Raw genomic sequence first — 24,705 nt, forward strand, 5'->3', positions numbered from 1 at the left:
AAGGATCACACAAGATTTCAAGTTAAGACGTTAACAGAACGAGCAAACTAAAACCAACATAGTCTAAAACACTATTTAATAGTCAACAGTGATGCTGAACTCCAGAACAGAAAATGCCCTTTTTTGGTTAAGCTTTTTACTGTATATCAAGTGGACAATGATCTTTCAGGATGAGTGTGAAAAAAAAAAACTCTACTTAACATGCAGGACAGCAAAACGTTAGAGGCAGCTATTTCTCCAGATTCTTGTGGAAGCTTCTGATGGAGAGATTCAGGGATATCGACAGTCTCTCAATGATATTGCAATGGCTTGTTCCCTTTCAAAAATCCATCTCTAAGGCATCATGAATCACATGGGCCTTATATCCTTGCAAATGCTGATTTCCACCTAGAGTATCTTCTAAATCCTCAACTCCATCCTTGCATGGAGTTAAGTACAGTCTAAGGCATAAACAGTCACAAACTTGAACTCAACACCACTTATCTCTCAAAGATCAACAGCCTTTCTACGATTAACAACTGCTTGGTCAATGTTTACAGGTATGAATATCTTGCACCACCTATCAGCAAAATTACCTTTTTTTAAATATTCATTCAGTATGGGTGCCACCGATTGGGCCAACATTTATTACCCATTTCTACTTGCCCTCAAGATGGAGGTTGGTAAGCGGTCTTCTTGAACTACTAGATTCTGTGCATTGTAGGCAGTTATGGAGGGAATTCCACTATTTTCTCCCTATGGCACTGAAAAAAAGTGATATATTTCCAAAACAGGATGGTGAGTGGCTTGTAGGGGATAATGCAAATGGTAGTCACCCCATGAATCTGCTGTGCTTGTCCTTCTAGATGGTAGCTGTCACTAGTTTGGAAAGTGATGCGTAAGGATCATCGGTGCATTTCTACAATGCTTTTAGTAGATGTTACACATTGCTGCTACTGGGTGACAGTGATGGATGGAATGAAGGCTCATAGATGTGTGGCAATCAAGTGAGTTACTTTCTCTTGCAAGGTACCAAGCTTCTTTAGTGTTGCTGAAGCTGCACACATCTAGGGAAATGGGGAATTTTTAATTACACTCCTGAATTGCGCCTTGTAGATAGTATACAGGCTTTGGCTATCAGGAGGTGAGTTATTCACCTCAGTATTCATAGCCTCTATTTCAAGGAGGTGATTTTTGACAACTTCCTTTTTATTTAGAAAAAAATAATTGATTCTAGATTTAAAAATATCTGTTCTCGCTCCAACTGACCAACAGATTCTGAGTAGTCATATCCAAATAATCTCTTCAAAACTGAATTTGCTCACAATTTATTCATTATGTTTTCCTCCTATGAAGTTGAAACTTTATTGCTGGAACAGCACAGCAGGTCAGGCAGCATCCAGGGAACAGGGGATTCGACGTTTCGGGCACAGGCCCTTCTTCCTGAAGAAGGGCCTGTGCCCGAAACGTCGAATCTCCTGTTCCCTGGATGCTGCCTGACCTGCTGTGCTGTTCCAGCAATAAAGTTTCAACTTTGATCTCCAGCATCTGCAGACCTCACTTTTTCCTCCTATGAAGGACAAGAAGGGCAATCAAAATCAGTGGCGTGTAGCATTTTCATCTAATTGCAAGTTATAATAACATTTGAATGCATTTATATTTAATGTATTAAAGATACCTACTATGTCTCGAGTGGTTTCAGGTAAATGCAAGCCATCTAAAGATTCTGCAATAGTTTCTTCTGCAACTAATTTGGAAGCTCTGAGGATCTTGACCTTGGCTGCCATATTTCTGGTACTGCTGTTCAAAATGCTTAAAGTCACATCATTGTATAAACCAATCCTCTGATTCGTGATCATCTTTCTGTTCTCACTTAGCAAATCTTCATAAACTGGATCTAAAAAATATAAAATTGACTTCACAAGTCAAATTAAAATCTCAGAATTTACAGAATGTACAAAGTTTAGGATAATTTAACAAAATAAGGATGGCTTTACCTTGGAGGACCCAATAGATGTCATTAGTTTCTGCTAACTTCTCCAGAAGAGGTGTAATTAATGTAAGATTGGTTTTGTACTGGGTGAGAGCTTCCATACTCCCATTATGTATCTTAATTGACCACTATAAACAAACAAACAAACAATGTTTGAAATGCAAACATGATGAGGAAATCTGCAAAATATTCCGACCTCAATTTGAAGAAAATTAACTTACTGTAGCAGCACCAACCACAATAAGGTGGGGTTTGAGATGAGCACCCTGTGAAGAAAATTGATAGTTAAATTTTTGTTATAAGCTAGCAGACATCCGTGCTGAAAGTGAAAAGAAAATTATAGTACAATTAAGGCGGCACAGTGGCTAGCACTGCTGCCTCACAGCACCAGGGTCGATTCCAGCATGGCCGACTGTCTGTGTGGAGTTTGCACATTCTCCCTTTGTCTGCGTGGGTTTCCTCTCACAGTCCAAAGATGTGCAGGTCAGGTGAATTGGCCATGCTAAATTGCCCATAGTGCTAGGTGCATTAGTCAGAGGAGGGTGGGTTACTCTTCGGAGGGTCAGTGTGGACTGGTTGGGCCAAAGGGCCTGTTTCCACGCTGTAGGGAATCTAATCTAATCAACACCAACTAGCTACTAAATGCCACGACCAGCTGTCCCTACTAGTCATACACACAGATGATGAGGACCACAACAGTAAGGAAAAATAGAACAAGGGAGAAACAATAAGCGAATCATGATCGAAGATATTAAACTAAATTAAAATTATTTTTGAAGCTACTGAAATGGTAAATAAAAGGGGTATTCACTCTTTTCACTCTTATTCGGATAAAACGATGTAGCCTGGTAGTACTAAATTTGTTGACTTCCAGGCACAAAGTTCAGAATATGAACTGCGCTTCCCACAGCTAACTTGAACAAATGATGGAGTACAAGCAACAAAGAGTCTATTGATAAGATGAATGTATTCAAGATGTAGGAGGATGCTCCACATATCCTATACAAACAAAGGCTAGTAAGTAAGCACTGGAAAACAGTTGAAGAGAGGAGATTAACGCACAGAGAAAGGAACTTACAACGTTTTGATCCTATCATATGGCAGATGGTAGACATCATTGAAAGATTGACAGAAAACATTACAAAGGGGGTTATAGGATTAAATTAATGACAGATCAACTACAGGCAGTCCATGTGGAATGTATACAGGGCAGCAAAAGAACAGATAAGTTGAGCTCCATGATTTCTAGGAAGATGAACAAATAAGTAATAAACTATCAGGCAAAATTCAATATGACAAATAACAAATTAGCATATTCTTGTTTATAGTAATAAGAGCACATAATTTTTTGTAAATCATCAGCCTGCTGACTATCCCCCCAATCTTTAGTTAACCATTCACACAAACCTTCCTCAGCTTCACTTTGGTGTCTCAAAGTCTGAGCTATTAAGATGGAGTCACATGGGTATAAATTTGGGAGGCACAAAGCTTTGAAGCAGCATTCAAAGACAATAGCTTCAATCTATCAGGTATTTAGTTGGAGAAGTTAAGCTCATTCAGTACTGGACAATGGTCAAGCAATGTGATTATTCAGTGACAATGGTGAGGATCGAGTAACAGTGGCAGGATAGAACTGGGTAACATTTGGGCACAAGTGGAAACTGCCAAGGAATGGCAGCATTTCAATGAGAGAATGTGAAGTAACGTAAATCAGTGGAAAGTGATGGATGATGAGAGATGGCAAAAACAATTACTCCAATTTCCTCAATGCACACTGAAGAAATGGTGACAGTTCACTATGAATACATCATACAAGAAATCTAAACATTGAAGTGCTTGCAAGCATCAGAAAATTGGTCAAGTGATAGATTTGTTTGTAATCAGCATAAACACTGAAGGTTAGAATAAATACCAATGTCTGAGGGAGTAGTGTCAACCATATATTAATAAAATATATATTAATGTTTAGTAATATGCAGGCTAATGGGCATGGACTATAAATTCAAGTGAACATTCTACAGGCACAGGCAAACTGTGATCGTTGGGTTATGCATATGTTTTGTGTTAAATCAAAGTGAGAGAAGATTGATTCCAGTTCTATCCTCCAAACACTATCCTCCTCAAATAGAACATGCTTGGACCATCCAATAGTTAGAGAAGGTGGAAAGGTACTTGCCGAGAGGTGAGGAGGCAATTGCACAGTCTGATTGATCAGAAGTAAATTGAAGGTCAAGGAAGACTAAAAGGCTTTTAAGGTGTTGAACATAATATGGCTTTTTTTAAATTGGTTTTCATTCACTCATAAGAAATGCTATGGAACATTTCTCCCTCAACATATTGTTTACGCATGATACAATAGTTCCTCAAGAACAATATTTTTAATTTCACAGGTATATATGATCCCTCCCAATTTTGGATGAATTATATAAATACAAAATAAAGTTTTGACAAAGTCTGGACACAACAAAATTCTCAACATTTACACCTATGAATGGCACAATTTAGATTATACATAGAGGTGCTCAAAATCATTGCTAGTCTAGATAGAACTGTTCTCATTGCTAGAAATGTCAGGTGCCATATCAAACCAGGAAACAGCAGATATTCAAAAAGGGACATAAGAAAATATTTACTATGCAGAGAAGTTATTAGGAACTAGAATATATTAGAATTGGGTGCAAACAGATTAAATTGTGATTTTGAAAAGGGTGTTGGATAGGTATCTCAAAGACAGAACATCTATAAGCTTTGGGAAAAGGGCGTGAATGTGGGAATAGTTTTTTTTTGCAGAATGTTAACATGGATATGTCAGGCTGTATAGTCTCCTTCTATGCTATAACCATTATAATTCTATGATCTAACCATAAAAGAACATCACAGAGCTTTACAGAAGCTAGGGGCAGACATTCAATGGGAACAGAAGGATTTTGAGGTCAGAGAGATGATCCCGGTGATGTAGTTGAGAAGGTGGAAGATAGAGGTAAGGAATCACGATATCATAAAAGCATCAGAGCTGGGGAATACTTCCCAGATGCAGTGAGCCAATATTTGAGAAAGTTGAAAAGGAAAACAAAGATCATGAAGTCAATTTTCTGGGGCTCAAGTCATTCAGATGTTAGGCGTGTATACAAGAACTTTAACAGAAGACTAGATTAAGTCAAGCAGAAAAGTCGAAGGTACAGTTAAGAAAACAAACCCTTAATGAAAGTGTAGGTAGCAATGAAAATAAGATTGAGGTACAAGCCTGTGATAGAATATAGAACATAGAATAATACAGTGCAGAACAGGCCCTTCAGCCCTCGATGTTGCACCGACCTGAGAACTATTCTGAGCTCATCCCCCCTACACTATCCCATCATCATCCATGTGCTTATCCAAGCTTTGTTTAAATCTCCCTAATGTGGCTGAGTTAACTACACTGGCAGGTAGAGCATTCCACGCCCTTACCACTCTGAATAAAGAACCTGCCTCTGACATCTGTCTTAAATTTATCACCCCTCAATTTGTAGTTATGCCCCCTCGTACAAGCTGACATCATCATCCCAGGAAAAAGACTTTCACTGTCTACCCTATCTAATCCTCTGATCATCTTGTATGTCTCTCTCAAATCCCCTCTTCGCCTTCTTCTTGCCAATGAGAACAGACCCACGTCTCTCAGCCTTTCCTCATTAGACCTTCCCTCCAGGTCAGGCAACATCCTGGTAAATCTTCTCTGCACCTTTTCCAATGCTTCCACATCCTTCCCGAAATATGGCGGCCAGAACTGTACACAATATTCCAAGTGCAGTTGCACTCGCGTTTTGTATAGTTGCAGCATGATATTACGGCTCCAGAACTCAACCCCTCTACCAATGACACCTAATAAACCGTATGCCTTCTTAACAGCATTATCAACCCAGGTGGCAACTTTCAGGGATCTGTGGACATGGACTCCAAGATCCTTCTGCACATCCACACTTCCAAGAATCTTTCCATTGACCCAGTACTCTGCCTTCCTGTTATTCTTCCCAAAGTGCATCACCTCACATTTAGCTGCATTGATATCCATTTGCCACCTTTCAGCCCAATTCTGCAGTTTATCCAAGTCCCCCTGCAACCTGTAACATTCTTCCAAACTGTCCACTACTCCACTGACTTTAGTGTCATCTGCAAATTTACTAATCCATCCACATATGTCTGCGCCCAAGTCATTTTTATAAATGACAAACAGCAGTGGTCCCAAAACAAATCCTTGTGGCACACCACTAGTAACTGGACTCCAGGCTGAATATTTTCTATCAACCACCACTCGCTGCCTTCTTTCAGAAAGCCAGTTTCTAATCCAAACTGCTAAATCACCCTCAATCCCGTGCCTCTGCTATTTCTCCAAAATTAGAATTGATATTAGAGTAGTTCTGCTACAAATTCAGATGGAGGAGTAAAGTTCAGGCCAGGGTCAAACAAAAATGTGGAGGGAGTAATTCAGTGGTTTTCCCAGGAGTCTGAGTATAACCAACGAATGCAAGTCAAGAAGACTTCAGTGCAGGGTGGTGCAATATATAATTGAATTAATCCTGCAAACAGTTTGGACTTGACATCTCACCTAGTCTAATAACATAGCCTGGAGTCAATAATGATGGAATCAGACATACTCAAAGTGGAAAATGGTGCAATATTTGCAATTCTGACAAATAACATATGGTTAATGAATAGAAGAAAACTGAAGATGGAGCAACACACGAGAAAGTGACTGAGAAGGCTTGAATGGAGAAATCATTTCAGAAAATGATGCTATTTGTGAGGTCCAAGTGAAATTGTAGAAGCATAGAAATAGGAGAATGAACTAATCAAGAGAAATAAATTATAATCCAGTATTAACATGCGAAAGGTTTCACTTGCGATGCTAATCAATTGAAAGTGCATGTTTTTGTATTACTAAAAAGAATTTAACAACAATGAAGCAAACTGCAGTATGAAATGAATTTCACATTGATTAGCTAGTCAATTATTAATTCTTCAAGTCTTAAATCTATTGCTTGGTAGTATAAAACTTAAACATTGCTGAAAAGAGATTTTGAAGCTTTTTGTCTTGCAGTAATAATAGCAAACAGAAGAATATCAAATTTTAAATTATCACAACAACATATAATACAGGGAGAAAGGAGGCTGATTTGCTTGGCAAGGTGATTCTGATTATCCATGGCGACACCTTGGACAAAGTAATAGGGAAGTAACAGCCCCCTGCATGTAAATAATTTTAACAAACTGTAAGGTTTGAACAGATTTATTTTGTTTATTGGCATGTCCTTGCGTATGCACATATGTTACTTCTGGAAAGCACAGGAGATACAGTATGAGCTCATGTGAATATCTTAAATAATAGATTATTATTGTAGCTACTGACTCACTTACAATTATTTATCAAGTATTGCCCAACAGTCGATCTTACTGTATATACTCGTGTAAAGTTGATCTCATGTAAAAGTGGATCCCTTAGTTTTGGCTAAAAAATCTTGTATTTACCATTTTTCGTGAGTTAAAGTGGACCCTACTATATCACATTATAAATCTCTTACAAAGGAAGCTGCATTTATCCATTAACCCACCTTAAACAAAATTGCATTCATTCATATCGGTAACTCTACTCATCACTTTGTTTACTATATTGTGTCTCTATTCATTCAAAACTCTATTTTGCCCACTTGGTTTTCTACAGCACGTTTTGATTCATTCAGAATGGCACCAAGTCTCTCGATGCCAATCGCACTTTGTTCACTATACATCCAAAAGTTAATATCGTTAAAAAATTCATCATTTTAATATGCCATTATATCTGAATAAAAGTGAGACACATTAGCTACATAGATCTTTAATTCTTTGACAAATCTGTTAATGTTGCTGAGGCTCATTACTTATGAGAGTAAATGGGAGGGAAATGGGAGAATTTAGTGGGAAAATTCAAGACACTTCCATATTCAGAATGTAATAAATGTTTCACTTTAAGTGTGCTATTATACCAGGCCATGACGACATCGAACAGTGCGATTTTGCAGGATTTTGATGAATCTTTAAAATTAAATTTTCATACTAGTATGTATAAATAAAATTTACTACTAGTAATTCATTCTTTTTTCTCTTGCTTTTATCTGGTAGTTACCTTTACCGTAATTCATTGTGTTTTTCTTCTTTACCCTGGATTAACTGAGCGATCAAATTGACTTTTGCTAATAACACAGTATTTCGAACTGCAGATGAATTTAAGCCCCTCAAAATTAGCATCCCTATAATAATCGACCCTATAAACTGAACCTTTAAAAATACTCTAAAAAATTTGACTTTTACACGAGTATTACAGTATGTAAGAATTTATTGTTTTGGTTTTGGCTGGTAAAATGCAGTCTGCATTCTGCTCATCATAAACAGTTGGAAGAGCATAGTCTGATTTAATCATCCAATTATTGGTGCACATGACTTGTGTAATTGCCATTGTACTGGTCGTGAAGTTCACACAAGACACTGCTCAATTGCTTCATGGTCAGAATATCTTTCTGGATTAGTGGCATCATTATATTAACTACTCATTGCATTGAAGCAGCATGAAATGGCTTTTCTTTTAAAACGGTCACTCAAATTTTTGACATACTTGACCCTTCCAGGGTGATTAAAGCAGACCAGGCATTTTTCAGTCCAAAACCGACTTCCAAATCTGTTCACCAGGTAACACTCAATGATCTGACATGGATGGTCATTGTCTGACAGAATAGTATTACAGGATTCTATTTCTGTGCTAAAGTTAAAATGTTAGCAAACAGCTGCCATCTTTTCACAAGACTGCCGATAAAACAATCTTTAAGTATATGCAGCTATATTAATCCCAATGTGTCCATTAACTAATGAAAGAAAGTAGGCTTGTTATTGACATGGCTGAAACCCATTGACAATGTCGCAGTTAGCATATTGTGGGAAATAGAGCTCATTAGACTGCTTCATTCCAAAAAAAAACTGGAGCACAGCAAGGCAAGGAAATCTTTACACACAACTGCAGATTCAATCATCATGAATATATTATGTCCGAATTGAAAATATACATTGAGTTTTGTGATGATACTATGGCTTTAATGTTATTTTGGTATTGTATTTATTGTACTTGTGGTACTATGTGCTTAAGGTATTTTGTGCTTTTCTTTCAAAAGAGATACTTTGAGCCAGAGGTATCAAGTTGGAACATTCAAGCCAATAAAGTTAACTTGAGATCCTCCTGGCACTTTCTCTAAAAAAAAATTAGAACATTAGAAGCAGCATGAAAGGGTGTAGTCAGGCTCCCACTGAACTAGGGCGTCAGTAGTAGTTGGGGTTTTGAAGTTGGCTGTGGAAGCTGTTTCATCTATCTCTGCCACAGCAAAAAGTTGGAACTTTCCCTCCACTAGAATTTTCTGTTTTCTCCTGGACTGGAGAAACATCGTATGTGAGACAATCTATTTTACTGAATTTGACTTTGCGAAGGGGATGTTTATGGGATGTTATTATATTGGAACAGTTGCTGTTTAGAAGTTAAATAATCTAATATTCTGTTAAGCTTTCCAACAGAGTTAAAGTTATACCAATTCTTCTTCTTTCTTTTGTTTGTATTTGAGCTGGATATAAGAAATTAGTGTTTTTGGCTTAAAGCCAAATAGTGTGACTAATTGAATTATATCTGGAACACAGGATCTTACATTTATCTTTAAATAAGATAAAAATTAGGGAAAATTAGGGAAAAATTCAAATTAAATATTTGAAGGGAGTTTGGACTGGTCCATAATAGTATGAAGTTATGACTCATTCCATCAAAAACTCAGTTTTCATGGAAACCTATGAAAACACATTCATATGGAGAGATTCATTCTCTGAAAACAAAGATTTTTCTCTGTGGTGCCTTGGAGAAAGCCTTGGCCAAATCGAATCAATGTGCCAACTAAATCATTACCCTTCTTCTCCAGTAATATCAAAGGTTGTGACCATATTTGCAAAATAATTTCCCCCATTACTTGTCAACAGTCATAGAATCCCTACAGTGTGGAAACAGGCCATTTAGCCTAACAAGTCCACACCAACTCTTCGAAGAGTGACCCATTCCTCTAACCTATTACTCTATGTTTACCCTTAACTACTTCGCCTAACTTAGACATTCCTGAACACTATGGGCAATTTAGCATAGCCAATTCACCTAACTTGCACATTTTTGTAGATTAGATTAGATTAGTGTGGAAACAGGCCCTTCGGCCCAACAAGTCCACACCGACCCGCCGAAGCGCAACCCACCCATATCCCTACATTTACCCCATACCTAACACTACGGACAATTTAGCATGGCCAATTCACCTGACCTGCACATCTTTGGACTGTGGGAGGAAACCCACGCAGACACGGGGAAAACGTGCAAACTCCACACAGTCAGTCGCCTGAGGCGGGAATTGAACCCGGGTCTCTGGCGCTGTGAGGCAGCAGTGCTAACCACTGCCACCGTGCCGCCCTTGTGCCACCGTGCTGCCCTTGTGCCACCGTGCTGCCCTTGTGCCACCGTGCTGCCCTTGTGCCACCGTGCTGCCCTTGTACTGAGAGAGGAAACCAGAGCACCCAGAGGAAATCCATGAAGGCACGGGGAGAAGGTGCAAACTCCACAAAGACAGTCACCCGAGGCTGGAATTGAACCAGAGTCCCTGGTGCTACCCTACATATTAAAGGGTATTTTATCATACATACCTCATTCCAAGCTTTAAAACAATCTTTCATGGAGTTGTTTACTTCAGGGTACCACAAAAAATCCTGCAGTTCAAAACAAAGTGAAAATACCAAACAGAAGTTGAGAAATTTTAATTTCTTAATTTATTTGGACAGTTGAGATTAACAAAGATAGAAACAAAGCTGCCGTTTATTAAAATTGAACCAAGTCATGAGCAAAGAAAGTGGAAAGCTATGGGACCATCACAACTAAGCCTTCTATTCTCTCTCATTTTGACAGTGTCCAAATATCTCATTTTCTTTTCCCTTTTTGCTCCCAGTTTAGGAATAATAGCAGCTGCAGCTCCTACACCACTTCCTGTCAGAGGTTAGGAAAGACTTAACTTGCACCTACAGAACACACAGCCACAATAAATATATATTTTATTGATGTTGTGTGAAGTGCAGCAAAAAATCTCAGTTTTTAATAAAAACAAGGTATTCTGCTGGTTAATTTTCATAACGTTCTAAAAGATACACCAGAGAATTATGGCTCATAACTTAAACAGCCAATTTGTGTGCAATATTATTTTCAGCACCCCAATTAGCATTTTATACCTCCCATCGCAAGTATAATGATTAATGCTGAATTGGCATTTGCATAAAAGGATCTCCAAACTGCCTGTGAAACATACCATGTACAGTGGCTCAAATCTGGCTATCTAAAAAAGATATTTTCATAAGCTGCTATGCAATTTTAGTTGTTACTAATTAAGTAAAATAATTTAACAATATAATTATTAACATTGTTGCACTAGGGTGGACAAAGTCATAAGTCACACGACACCAGGTTATAATCCCACAGGTGTATTTGAAATCAAAAGATGAAGTGGAGGGAAGCGCACAGGCACAAATTCTGTGCCTGTGTATTTCCCTCCAATTCACTCGACGAAGGAGCAGTGCTCTGAAAGCCTGTAATTTCAAATAAACCTATTGGAAAAATAGTCTGGCGTCATGTGACTTCTTACTTTGAATAATGTTGCTTTAGCCTGACTTTATTGCCTAAGATAACTAGTTCTTTTCCACACTTTAAACTACTCTTGATCTGCCCACAACTCAGCTTTACCTTTCCTAATTGTTTTCAAAGTTATTTCTTCGCTTTTTTTTTAAAAAACTTTAACTGACATGATGCAAACTCTAATGCAAATTCCACTCAGAGGTTGCCAACTGAGACTGCATCAGTATTTGCTTTATTTACACTAATGACTTGCAGAAATGATTATCAAGCTGTCCCAGTTAAACAGAATTATCAAGTTATAATAAAAATAATGCCAAAAAATATTTTAAAATGCAGAACTTACAACTTTCAATGAAGTGCTTCCATCTTCAAAGGAAATGTTTTCATGCTGTAAATTAAGTACATTGTTTAATCAAATTATCTTAAAAACATGTCATGCTTTAAGTTTTGCTGCTTGCTTACAATCAACACAAAGTTCACACACATTTAAAATTCTCAAACAAACACACTCTAATTGAAAACTGCATTATTTTTACACTTTTTCCTGGAGGAAGTGGGATTCAAACTTTAAACTTTCCATAACCACGTGTTTTATTAGTTATGGTAATAAGACAACACCAACAAGGAGCAGCGTGGATATTGCAACTGCTCCTCGGATTGCAGACTTAGTTAAAGATTTATTACAGGTTTTCTGAAAAGGTATTCTTGCCATTATAGTTTACTAATAAGACATTTTCCACTTTGTTTTATTAATATACAGCAAAAAAGCAATTTTTCAACAGATTTTTAAAAAAATAAGCTTTTGAAAGGCCTACAGTTTACGGCTGACTTTTTTAAAAAAAGTTCTTAATTCAGAAACAAAAGACCTATGTTTTAGAAGCTTTTTTTTAACATTGCAAATTTTTTTTGAAAAACTGAACAGTTTTTCTTCAAATAAAGACTAGCATTTTCATTGCAGATAGTCCTACACATGGTCAGCTCTGGAGAAGTTTTTATTTGAAGAATTTATTGAAGAACAATTGTTTATATTAGGTTAATCAGCTAAGTGGTTGATTTTATTTAAGTTTTAAATGTTTGATATATTTTTTTCAAAATTTTTTTTCCATTTCAACATTATTTTCGATAGGTAATGAAAGGTAGTTTATTTTATATATAAGGTGTTATTGAAACATCCTTTATAGGCTTAATGTTATTAAGGTAACAATTAAGGTAGAGGGAGATGGCTAGTAAATTTAGGTAAGTTATTACGCAGCAGGATTAGTCAGATAGATGGGTGAGTGTCAGGAAAGGCAAGAAGGTAGTTCAAAAGTCTCCAGTGGCTACTTCTCTATCAAATAGATATTCAGTTTTTGGAACTGTTGAAGAGGATAGTCTCTCTTAGTAAAATGGATTGGCCCATCTGAACTGGATGCTCTGAATAATTCTTATGTTAGGCAGTATTTGACAAATTTTAATAGAGTTATTTTTATGGGGGACTCTCCTGTCTGGGGCATCATCAGGAGATTCTGTGGCAGTGAGCATAAATCTAAGATGGTTTGTTGCTTCCCTGGTGCTAGGATTAAAGGACGTTTCTACATGTTTCAAGCATATTGTTAAAGGCGAGACTGAGAAACCAGAAATTATTGTACAGATTGGTAGGAATGATATTTTTAAGCAAAGATTAAATCAGTAAGCAGTGAATTTAAGAGGTAAAAACAATGACTGCAGATGCTGGAAACCAGATTATGGATCAGTGGTGCTGGAAGAGCACAGCAATTCAGGCAGCATCCGAGAAGCAGCAAAATCGATGTTTCGGGCAAAAGCCCTTCATCAGGAATAAAGGCAGAGAGCCTGAAGCGTGGAGAGATAAGCTAGAGGGTGGGGGTGGGGAGAAAGTAGCATAGAGTACAATAGGTGAGTGGGGGAGGAGATGAAGGTGATAGGTCAGGGAGGAGTGGATAGGTGGAAAAGGAGCTAGGCAGGTCGGACAAGTCCGGACAAGTCAAGGGGACAGTGCGGCGCTGGAAGTTTGAAACTAGGAAGAGGTGGGGGAAGGGGAAATGTTGAAGTCCACATTGATGCCCTGGGGTTGAAGTGTTCCGAGGCGGAAGTTAGGTAGAAGATGAAAAACAAAAATAGTAGTAATTTCTGGTTTACTTCCAATGCCAAACTCAAAAACATGGGAAGGAACAAGGGTTTAAAGGAGATAGGGATTCAGGCTTTTGGACAATTAGAATGTCTTTTGGGACAGAAAAGACCTGTTCAAAAAGGATGGGTCTAACCTAAACTAGAAAGTAACCAATATCTTAGCAGGGAGATCTGCCCATTCTATTAAGGGGGAGAGTGGGCGGCACGCTGGCACTGCTGCCTCACAGCGCCAGAGACCCGGGTTCAATTCCCACCTCTGGCAACTAACTGTGTGGAGTTTGCACATTCTCCCCGTGTCTGCGTGGGTTTCCTCCCAAAAATGTGCAGGTTAGGTGAATTGGCCATGCTAAATTAGTGTTAGGTGAAGGGGTAAATGCACTTCGGCCGGTCGGTGTAGACTGAAGGGCCTGTTTACACTGATAGAGAAGGCAAACAGAGGAATTCTGAGTAGCACTGTAAATGGAAGGATTGATGGAGAAGGCGCTGAAAATGAGGACAGCATATCAATTTGAAAAAAAGACAAGAGAGAGTCAGAGTACGTAGTATCTCTGAAGAACTTAATTGCATTTAGTTCAATGCAAGGGGTCTTACAGGTAAAGCTGAAGAACTCGTGGCATGTTTGAGAACATGGAATTTGGACGTCATAGCTATTATAAAAGCTCGGCTGAGAGATGGACAAGATTGGCAGCTCAATGTTCCAGGTCTTAGTGCTATAGGAAGGAGAAAAGGAGGCAAGAAAGGACAGGGGGTGGCATTTTTGATTACTACATTACTGATGTAACTAGGGAAGACATTTCTCAAAAGTCACCCAGTGAAAATATAAGGGTAGAAATTACAAATAAGAAAAAAAAAGTCGTTTTGATAGGATTGTACTATCACCCACCCAATAGTAAGAGATAAATCGAGAAACAAATATGTAGGGAAAACTCATATGCAAGCATACTAAGTTTGTTGTACTGGGGGATTTTAACTTTCCAAACATTGACTGGGACTACCATGGTGCTAAAAATTCGGATGGTGAAGAGTTTGCCAAATGTGTTCAAGAAAACTTTCTTTATCTCTAGTGGTAGCATCCACATACTGAAGGAGCAAACTCTACCTTCTTTTGTGCAATAAGGCAGGGCAGGTGACTGAATTAAAAGTTGGGGAACACTTTGGGTGTAGCGATCATAATTCTATTAGTTTCAAAATGGTTACAGAAAAGGATAAACCTTAAATAAATGTTAAAAGTTTTTAAATTGACATTAGGCCAATTTTAATGGTATGTGACAAGAACATCAAAAGTTGATTGGGGGAGACTGTTCGCAGGGAAAAGGATGTCTGACAAGTGGAAGGCTTTCAAGAGTCTCATCACGAGTTCAGTGGCATTTTGTTCCTGTAAGAGTGAAGGGTAAGGCTGGTAAGATTAAGGAACAATGGATGAATAAAGATATTGAAGTTCTAGATAAGAATAAACGAGAATCTTATTTCAGATATAGCCAACTTGGTTCAATTGAATCTCCTAATCAATATAAAGAGTGTAGGGGCATTCTTGAGAGAGAACACAGAAAGATAAAGAGGGGATGTAAGATAATATTGGATTATCCTTAACCGTATCTGCCAAAGAGCTTTTACAAGTACATTAAGAATCAGAGGGTAACTAGAGAGAGTAGGGCCTCTTAAAGATCAATGGGGTAATTTTTGTGTTGAACCCCAGAAGATGGGAGAGAAACTAAGTGAATAAGTTGCATCAGTTTTTAGTGGAGAAAAATGTAGAGAAATGAATTGATATTTTAAGAACAGTTTACATTAAAGTGGAAGTTTGAGAGGTCTTAGAAAATATAAAAGTAGATCAGGTTCTGGAAATTTATCCAATGTATCCCACGACATTGTGGGAGGGAAAGGAGGAAATTACGAGACCCCTTAAAGAAATATTTGTAGCATCTACAACTATGGATGAAGAGCCTAATGACTGGAGAGTGGCTAATGTTGTACTTTGTTTAAGAAAGGTTATAAGGAGAAACCAGGAAACCACAGACCTGAGAGAGTGTGACTTCGATTGTGGATATATTGTTGGAGGGGATTATAAAAAATAGGATTTATGGACATTTAGAGAAGCAAAAAAAAAAATTAGGGATATCCAGCATGGCTTTAAGAGAGGAAAGTCATGTCTCAAACTTGATGGAGTTTTTTGAGGAAGCTATCAAAAGATTGCTGATTGAGTAGTAGACGTTATTTATTTAGATTTTAGTAAAGAATTGACAAGGTTCCACATGGTAGGTCAATTCATAAAGTTAGATCACATGGAATTCAGAGTGAGCTTGCCAATTGGATACATAATTGGCTTAACAGCAGGAGACAGTAATGGTGGAGGGTTACTTTTCAGACTGGAGGCCTGTGACTAGCAGCGTTCCACAGGGATCAGTTCTGGGTTCTCTTTTGCTCATCATTCATTTAAATGATTTGGATGAGAATATAGAAGGCATGGTTAGTAAATGTGTGGATGACACCAGAATTGGTGGCATAATAGACAGCGAAGAAGGTTTTCTAAGATTACAAAAGGATCTTGATTAAATGGGTCTATGGGCTGAAAAATAGCATGGAATTCAAATTGGATAAATGTGAGGTATTGCATTTTGGTACAAGAGTCGGGCTTACACAATTTTTGGTAGTGTTGTAGAACAGAGGGACTTTGGGGTGCAGGTACATAATTGTTTAAAGTTTGCTTCACATACAGACAGGATGGTTAAAAAGGCATTTGGCACACTTGCCTTCATTGCTCAGTCCTTTGAATATAGGAGTTGTACTAATGTAGTGTACAAAATACCATGCAAGGACTGCACAAAACACTATATAGAACAAACAGGAAGACAGCTAACAATCCGCATACATGAACATCAACTAGCCACGAAACGACACAACCAGCTATCTTTAGTAGCCACACACGCAGACAACAAGCAACATGAATTTGACTGGGACAACACTACTATCATAGGGCAAGCCAGACAGAGAACAGCCAGGAAATTCCTAGAGGCATGGCATTCATCCACAAACTCCATCAACAAACACATCGACCTGGACCCAATATACCAACCACTACAGCGGACAGCTGAAACGGACAACCGGAAGCGGCAGGGACAGACCACTATAAACACCGGAGGAAACATCAAAGAAGCGCTTCGCAGGAGGCTCCCAAGCACTGATGATGTCGCCTAGCCAGGGGACGGAACGTTTGCAACAAAAACTTCCAGCTCGGCGAACAGAACCACAACAGGAGTTGGGATGTTATGTTGAGGTTGTACAGGACACTGGTGAGGCCTTTTCTGGAATAAGGTGCCTTGTACTGGTCGTCCAGTTATTGGAAAGATATTATCAAGCTGGAGGGGGTTCAGAAAAGATTTACCAAGATCTTGCTGGGTATAGAAGGTTGAGTTGTAAAGAAAGGTTGGATAGGTTGAGACTTTTTCCACTGGAATGTAGGAGGTTGAGAAGTGACCTGACAGAATGTTATAAAATAATGAAAGGTATAGATAGACTTGATAGTAGCTATATTTTCCCTTGGATAGGGAACTTCAAGACTCAGGACACATTTTTAAGGTGAGAAGAGAAAGATTTAAAAAAAAGACAGGAGGCAATTATTTTACACAGAGTGGTTCACATTTGAAATGAACTTCCTGAGGAAGTGGTGGATGTGGTTCCAACACAACATTTAAAAGACAGTTGGATGGATACTGTGTATGCATAGGAAAGATTTGGAGGGATATGGGCCAGGAGCAGACAGGTGGGACTAGCTTAGTTTGGGATTATCTTCGGCATGGATTAGTTGGACTGAGGGGTCTGCTTCTGTGCTGTACGACTATGACTTGCTAAAGTTTAGTCACATCACAAACAGAGAAATTAGTAATTGTTTTGAATGGGAGCCAAATAAGACAGCTCTGTAACTACAGCAGAACAGAAATATTTCTCTGCATTCTTTGGAAAAGTAATGACATTATTAGGAAACTGAACTGTGGACTTAAACAATAGAATTCATCGTAATATTCATCAGGGCTACAATATAATTTTATGGATGTAACTTGCATGGTACTTTCAATTGACTCGTTAATATTTGCACTACAGAAATGCCAGGCAATGATGATCAACAAAATCTAACCACCTCCCCTTGAAATTCAATGATGTTACCATTACTGAATCCCCTATTATCAACATCTTGGGGGTTATCATTGACCAGAGACTCTCAAACCCAATGGCTACAAGAGCAGATCGAAGGCTGCTACAAGAGCAGCAAGTAACTGACCTGCTGACTCCCCAAAGCCTGTCTATCAACTACAAGGTACAAGTCAGGCACGTAATGGAATACTCCCCAGTTGCCTGGGTGGGTGTAGCTCAAACACCACAAAAAGCTTGACACCATCCAGGCCAAAGCAACCCACTTGATTGGCATTACATCTACAAGCATCCATTCCCACAACCACAAATGCTTAGGAGCAGCAGTGTGTACTATTTTCACTAAGTGGTGACTTGTAAACTTTTCACTATACTCATTTGAGTATGTGATAATAAAAATTTTTTAATTCAATTTCAAGTTGCACTGCAGAAATTCACCAAAGATCCTCAGACAACACCTTCTAAACCTATCTAGAAGGACAATAACAGCAGATCATTGGAACACCATCATCTGAAAATTCCCCTCCAAGCCACTAACCATCCTGACTTGGAAATATATTGTCAGTCCATCACTGTTGAGAGGTCCAAATCCTGGATTTTCCCCCAGATGGCATTGTAGGTCAACCTACAGTAGGTGGATGGCAGTAGTTCAACGCAGCAGCTCATCAACACCCTCTCAAGGACAACTATGGACACAAAATAGAAGGGGAAATGAGGAAACTGGTGAAGTCCACATTAATGCCATGGGGTTGAAGAGTTCTGAGGCGGAAATTTTGCCTGCACATCCACCAATATCATTTATTGTATCTGTTGCTCCCAATGCGATCTCCTCTACATTGGGGAGACTGGACGCCTCCTAGCAGAGCGCTTTAGGGAACATCTCCTGGACACCCGCACCAATCAACCCTACTGCCGTGGCCCAACATTTCAACTCCCCCTCCCACTCTGCCAAGGACATGCAGGTCCTGGGCCTCCTCCACCACTGCCCCCTCACCACCCGACGCCTGGAGGAAGAACGCCTCATCTTCCACCTCGGAACACTTCAACCCCAGGGCATTAATGTGGACTTCACCAGTTTCCTCATTTCCCCTTCCCCCACCTCACCCCAGCTCCAACCCTCCAGCTCAGCACTGCCCTCATGACTTGTCCTACCTGCCTATCTTCCTTTCCACCTATCCACTGCACCCTCCTCTCTGACCTATCATCTTCATCCCCACCCCCATTCACCCATTGTACTCTATGCTACTTTCTCCCCACCCCCACCTCTCATTTCTCTCTCCACTCTGCAGGCACCCTGCCTCTATTCCTGATGAAGAGCTTTTGCTCAAAACGTGGCTTTTCCTGCTCCTCGGATGCTGCCTGACATGCTGTGCTTTTCCAGCACAACTCTAATTTAGACTCTGGTTTCCAGCATCTGCAGTCCTTGTTTTTACACAATGCCCTCAGGCAGGGAATTCCAGGATTTTGACTCAATGATAGTGAAGAAACAGTGATATATTTCCAAGTCAAGACGGTGAGTGGTTTGGAGAGGAATTTAAAGGTAACTTCTAGATGGAGTGGTCGTGGGCTTGAAAGGTGCAGTTTGAGGATTTTTGGCAAATTTCTGCACTGTCTTGCAGATGGTACACACTGCTGCTACTGAGTATTCGTGGTGGAGGGAGTGGATGTGGTGACAAATCAAGTGGGTTGCTTTGTCCTAGATGGTGTCAAGCTTCTTGAGCAGTGTTGGGGCTGCATCCATTTGGGGAAGTGAGGACTATTCCACCACACTTGACCTGTCTTGTAGATAATGGACAGGAGCCTCCTTCTCGGATTATAGACATGGTTTAATTGTCCACCATTCACGACTGGATGTGTCAGGACTGCAGAGCTTAGAGGTGATCCATTGGTTGTGGGATTGCTCAACTCAATCGATCAGCTGCTGCTTATGTGGTTTGGCATGCCTGTTCAATAGCTTCAACCAAGTTCACACCTCATTTTCAGGTATACCTAGTGCTGGTCTTGGCATGCCCTCCTGCACTCTGTTGAACTACAGTTGATCGCTGTCATAATGGCAATAGTTGAGTGGAGGATATGGTGGGCCATGAGGTTTCAGATTCTGCTGCTCTTGATGGCCCACAACACCTCACTGATGCCTAGTCTTGAGTTGTTTGATCTGTGCAAAGTATGTCCCATTTAGAACAGTAATAGTCCCACACAACACAATGGGGGCTATTCACAAAATGAATGTGGGGCTTCATCGCCACAAAGATTGTGCAGTGGTTCACTCTTACCAAGGAGAAAGTGAGGTCTGCAGATGCTGGAGATCAAAGTTGAAACTTTATTGCTGGAACAGCACAGCAGGTCAGGCAGCATCCAGGGAACAGGAGATTCGACGTTTCGGGCACAGGCCCTTCTTCCTGAAGAAGGGCCTGTGCCCGAAACGTCGAATCTCCTGTTCCCTGGATGCTGCCTGACCTGCTGTGCTGTTCCAGCAATAAAGTTTCAACTTCACTCTTACCAAGTTGTCATGAATAGATGTATCTGCAAGCTGGCAGATGAGGTCAAGTATGTTTTTCCCCCATTAGTTCTTTCACTATATGCTACAGACCAAGTCTAGCAGTTGTCCCCTTTAGCTCAAATCAGCAGTGCTACTACCGAGCCGCTCTTGGAAGTAGACAATGAAATCCTCCATCCAGAGTACATTTTGCACCCTTCCCACCCTCAATGCTTCCTCCAATTATTGTTCGTTATTAAGAAATACTGATTTATCAGCTGAGGGAAGACAGAACATGGTAATCAGCAGGATTGCCAGTGTTTAACCTGAAGCCATGAGACTTCATGGAGTTTGGAGTCAATCTTGATGACTCCCAGAATAATTTCCTCCTGATGGTGTACCACTGTGCCCCCACCTCGTTTGGTCTCATCTGCTGGTGGGATAGGACATATGGAAGGATGTTGTCTGGGAAATTGTAAAATGTGATTCTGTGAGTATGACTATGTCTGGCCTTTGTATGACTAGTCTGAGACACATCTCTCCCAACATTGGCATCCGTCTCCAGATTTTAGTGAGGAGGACTTTGCTAGGTCAGCAGGACAGTTTCTGCCTTTATCTTTTTCAGTGATTGATGTCAGCTGGTCCAGCCAAACTCATTTTATTTTTAAGACTTCATAGCAATTGATGCAATTGAGTGGCTTGCTTGGCCATTTCAGAGGGCAGTTGAAAATCACTACATTGCTGTGGATCTGGAGTTACATGTAGGCCAGACCAAGTGAGGATGGCAGATTTCCTTCCCTAAAGGAAGGAAAGTGATTCAGACGAGTTTTCCTGACAATCAGCAATAGTTTCACAGTAATCAGTAATTCTTAGCTCCGTACATTTTTCCTAAAGGAGGAAAGAAGTAGAAGCACAAAAAGGTGTGAGAGTGAGAGCGAGTGCGAGAGAGCAAGTGCATGCATGGTATAGGGTGAAGTGAAAAATTGCAGAGCTTACAGCTAAGCATCTAAAAGGCATGGCCGTAAACTCCTTTTAACAACAGCCCAATAAAAGCTTGTTTAAAAGTTTCATCTTTTAAAATTTCAATGCTTCTCAAGCCTTGTAACTCAATGGAAACATTGTGAAATCGATAGCATATCTGTCAATCAAGGAGGCCTCCGATCTATCAACAGCTCAAACAGTTCCTTCAACAGCACCTTGTAATCCCACAATCTCTTCTAACTAGAAGGACAAGGGTAGCAGTTGCATGGAAACAACTACATGCTTCTCTTTGAATCACTTTATGGTTCCTTCAGTGACACAAGATCAAAATACCAGAAATTACCTCAATGTGAATTCAAATGTGCAGTGCTCTCTAAAAATGAATGAATTGTGTTCAAACATGAGTTTGATCTGCTTTACATGGTTAGATAATGAAATTTTGCTCAGTGGTAGCACACCTATCATGGAATGCTATGGGTTCAAGTTCCACCCTGGCACATCAGTTTATAATCTAGACTGATACAAACATGAATTAGGGGCAGAAGAATGCCATTATGCCCGTAAAACATACTCTACTATTCAAAAAAATTATAACCAATCGGTTTGCTTTCCAAATTCCACATTTCATCGATCCTTAATAATCCTTAGTACCTGTGTCTAATTTAAATCTATTTGCATCAGCCTTAAAAATATTTGGTGATCCCATCTCCACCATTTTCTTAGGCAGAGTATTCCAAAGTTACACATCCCCCTGAGGAAAAGTAAATTATCCCTCATCTCTTTTACAATGATGTGGAGGTGCCGCTGTTGGACTGGGGTGGAAGTTAAAAATCACACAACACTAAGTTATAGTTCAACAGGTTTATTTGGAAGTACTAGCTTTCAGAGTAACTGACGAAGGAGCAGCACTCTGAAAACTAGTACTTCCAAATAAACCTGTTGGACTAAAACCTGGTGTTGTGATTTTTAACTTTCTTACAACAGTATTCCATGGTTCTGGACTCATCCATAACAAGAAATAACCTTTCTACTTCCACCTGAGAAGATCATTCAGAATATTATACACTTCAATGAGGTGACTTCTCACTGCGTTAGGTTCCTTCTTGAGATTCTTACATGCTTGATGCAACTGCAGTACACCAGCTTTTGTGAACAGCCATGCCTTATTTAAGTACAAGCCTTTGGAACATCATTTAACACACTTTGCGATGCTTGCAGAGCGTGTGAAGCAAGGTTCTCTGAACAAGGGACAACCACCCTCCCTTTTACATCACAGTCATGTATGCAAGACACAATCCCCTGCCAACCCCCATAGTCACATACCACTCAAAAACAATGTAAAGTGGTTAGATTATTAGAAAGTGTGATTAGGTTATTCCCTAAACTGCAGCATTTACAGAGTATGATTAGATTGTCACATCCTGCCTGCAAGACAGAAAAATACACTCCCCGGACATCCAATTTCTTACAAGTCAGCAGAATAAATTAAAGTTTTAACATCTCAACTCTTCTAATCTCCAATAGAAACAACCTCAGCCTGGCCACATCCTCATAAGACAAGCCACTCACTCAAAATAACAATCAAATAAATCCCTTTTGAACCACCTAAATCAATCAGCAAGGAGGCAAAACTGAATTCAGTATGTGTTCTCACCAATACCCTGCATAACTAAAGCATAATACTTTTACTTCGATGTTTAAATGATTTCATAATAAACGATAGCATTCCATTAGCCATCTGATTCCGAACCATACCTGTTAACTAACCTTTTGTGACTTATGCACCAAGCAGTTAGATCTCTCTGCACCTTGATTTCCCTGGACATTCTCAGTTTAAGTAATACTGCACCCACTTATGCTTCCTGCCAAAGTAAACAACTCCATATTTTCCTACATTATACTCAATCTGCCAAAATTTTGCCTGTTCACTCAATCAACCAATCTGTAAAAATAAAAACTGAAAGAACTGCTGATGCTGTAAAACAGATAAAAATAGAAATTGCTAGAAAAGCATCTAAGGATCACGTGACCCAAAACTTTAACTCTAATTTCTCCCAACAGATGCTGCCAGATATGCATAATTTCTCCAACAATTTCTACTTTTGTCAACCAATCTGTGTCGTGTTTATGTCATGTTCACAACATACTTTCCTATCTATCTTAGGTCATCTACAAATGTTGTCATCATGCCTTTGATCTCATCTAAATTATTGATAAATTCAAAAAGGTTTGTCACATCCTGCCAATCTGAAAGAGAGTTATTTATGCATGCTCATACTTTTGCACAGGGTGGCATGATGGTATAGTAGCTAGCACTGCTGCCTCAGTGCCAGTAACCTAGGTTTGATTTCAGCCTTGGGTGAGGTCTGTATGGATTTTGCATGTTCTTCTTTGCTCCAGTTTCCTCCCACAGTGCAAAGATGCACAGGTTAGGTGGATTGACCACGCTAAATTGCCCACAGTGTCCAGGGATATGCAAACTAGGTGAATTAACCACGAAACATTATTGCATAAAATAGGAGCTCATGGTTTTAGGGGGGTACAATATGATCACGAATAGAAAATTTTCTGCAGGAAACAGGTCATAAAAACATAAAAACAACGGTTGGCCCATTCAATCTGGGCCAACCGTCCGAGGAGCATCTCACTCAGATGCACCCAAAACTCTGCTGCTCATGTAACTCCCACCTTGTCCCATTTCCCACCTGTGCTTATATAACTGACGTTTGCTCCAGATTATGCTACACTACTTTAAAATTCTCATCTCGTTTACAAACCTGGTCATGACCAGAATCTCATTAAAAATCTTTATGCCCTAACAATATTGGAGGTCTGCACACTTTCAAAATACTGCACTCAAGAATCCCGGATTTTAATCACTTCACCACACTGGAGACCGTGACTTCAATTGTTTAAGTCCAAAGCTCTTGAACTCCCTCCTTACACTTTTTAATAGATCTCTTTTTGCTCCTTGAAGACCCTTTTCAAGATTTTGGTGATCAGCCAATGTCTTGGTGTGGTTCATAGTTTAATTATCATTAAGCTAAATTTGACAAAGTACCCAAGTACATTTGACCATATTAAAAACACTAATGTAACTTGCTTTTTGATTTTTAGATTTAGATTACATTACAGTGTGGAAACAGGCCCTTCGGCCCAACAAGTCCACACCGACCTGCCGAAGCGCAACCCACCCATACCCCTACATTTACCCCTTACCTAACACTACGGACAATTTAGCATGGCCAATTCACCTGACCTGCACATCTTTGGACTGTGGGAGGAAACCGGAGCACCCGGAGGAAA

At 39.5% G+C, this 24,705-nt stretch overlaps 1 protein-coding gene across 3 annotated transcripts in view; it reads right to left on the reverse strand.

The window, feature by feature from the left end:
- Positions 1–24,705, reverse strand: part of casd1 (CAS1 domain sialic acid O acetyltransferase 1) — a 109,776-nt gene that overhangs the window by 44,221 nt on the left and 40,850 nt on the right. For all 3 annotated transcript variants that reach the window (XM_087987146.1, XM_087987145.1, XM_087987147.1), the window contains 5 exons: positions 12,013–12,057; positions 10,694–10,756; positions 2,194–2,238; positions 1,977–2,100; positions 1,662–1,876 (listed from right to left, as the gene is read on the reverse strand). In XM_087987146.1, the coding sequence (XP_087843272.1) occupies positions 1,662–1,876; positions 1,977–2,100; positions 2,194–2,238; positions 10,694–10,756; positions 12,013–12,057 (492 nt within the window). The remainder of the gene's footprint in view (positions 1–1,661; positions 1,877–1,976; positions 2,101–2,193; positions 2,239–10,693; positions 10,757–12,012; positions 12,058–24,705) is intronic.

This window comes from Chiloscyllium plagiosum, unplaced genomic scaffold (assembly GCF_037043375.1).
Source record: "Chiloscyllium plagiosum isolate Xiang-an unplaced genomic scaffold, Cpla_swu_hap1 HiC_scaffold_5, whole genome shotgun sequence".
NCBI classification, from domain to species: domain Eukaryota; kingdom Metazoa; phylum Chordata; class Chondrichthyes; order Orectolobiformes; family Hemiscylliidae; genus Chiloscyllium; species Chiloscyllium plagiosum.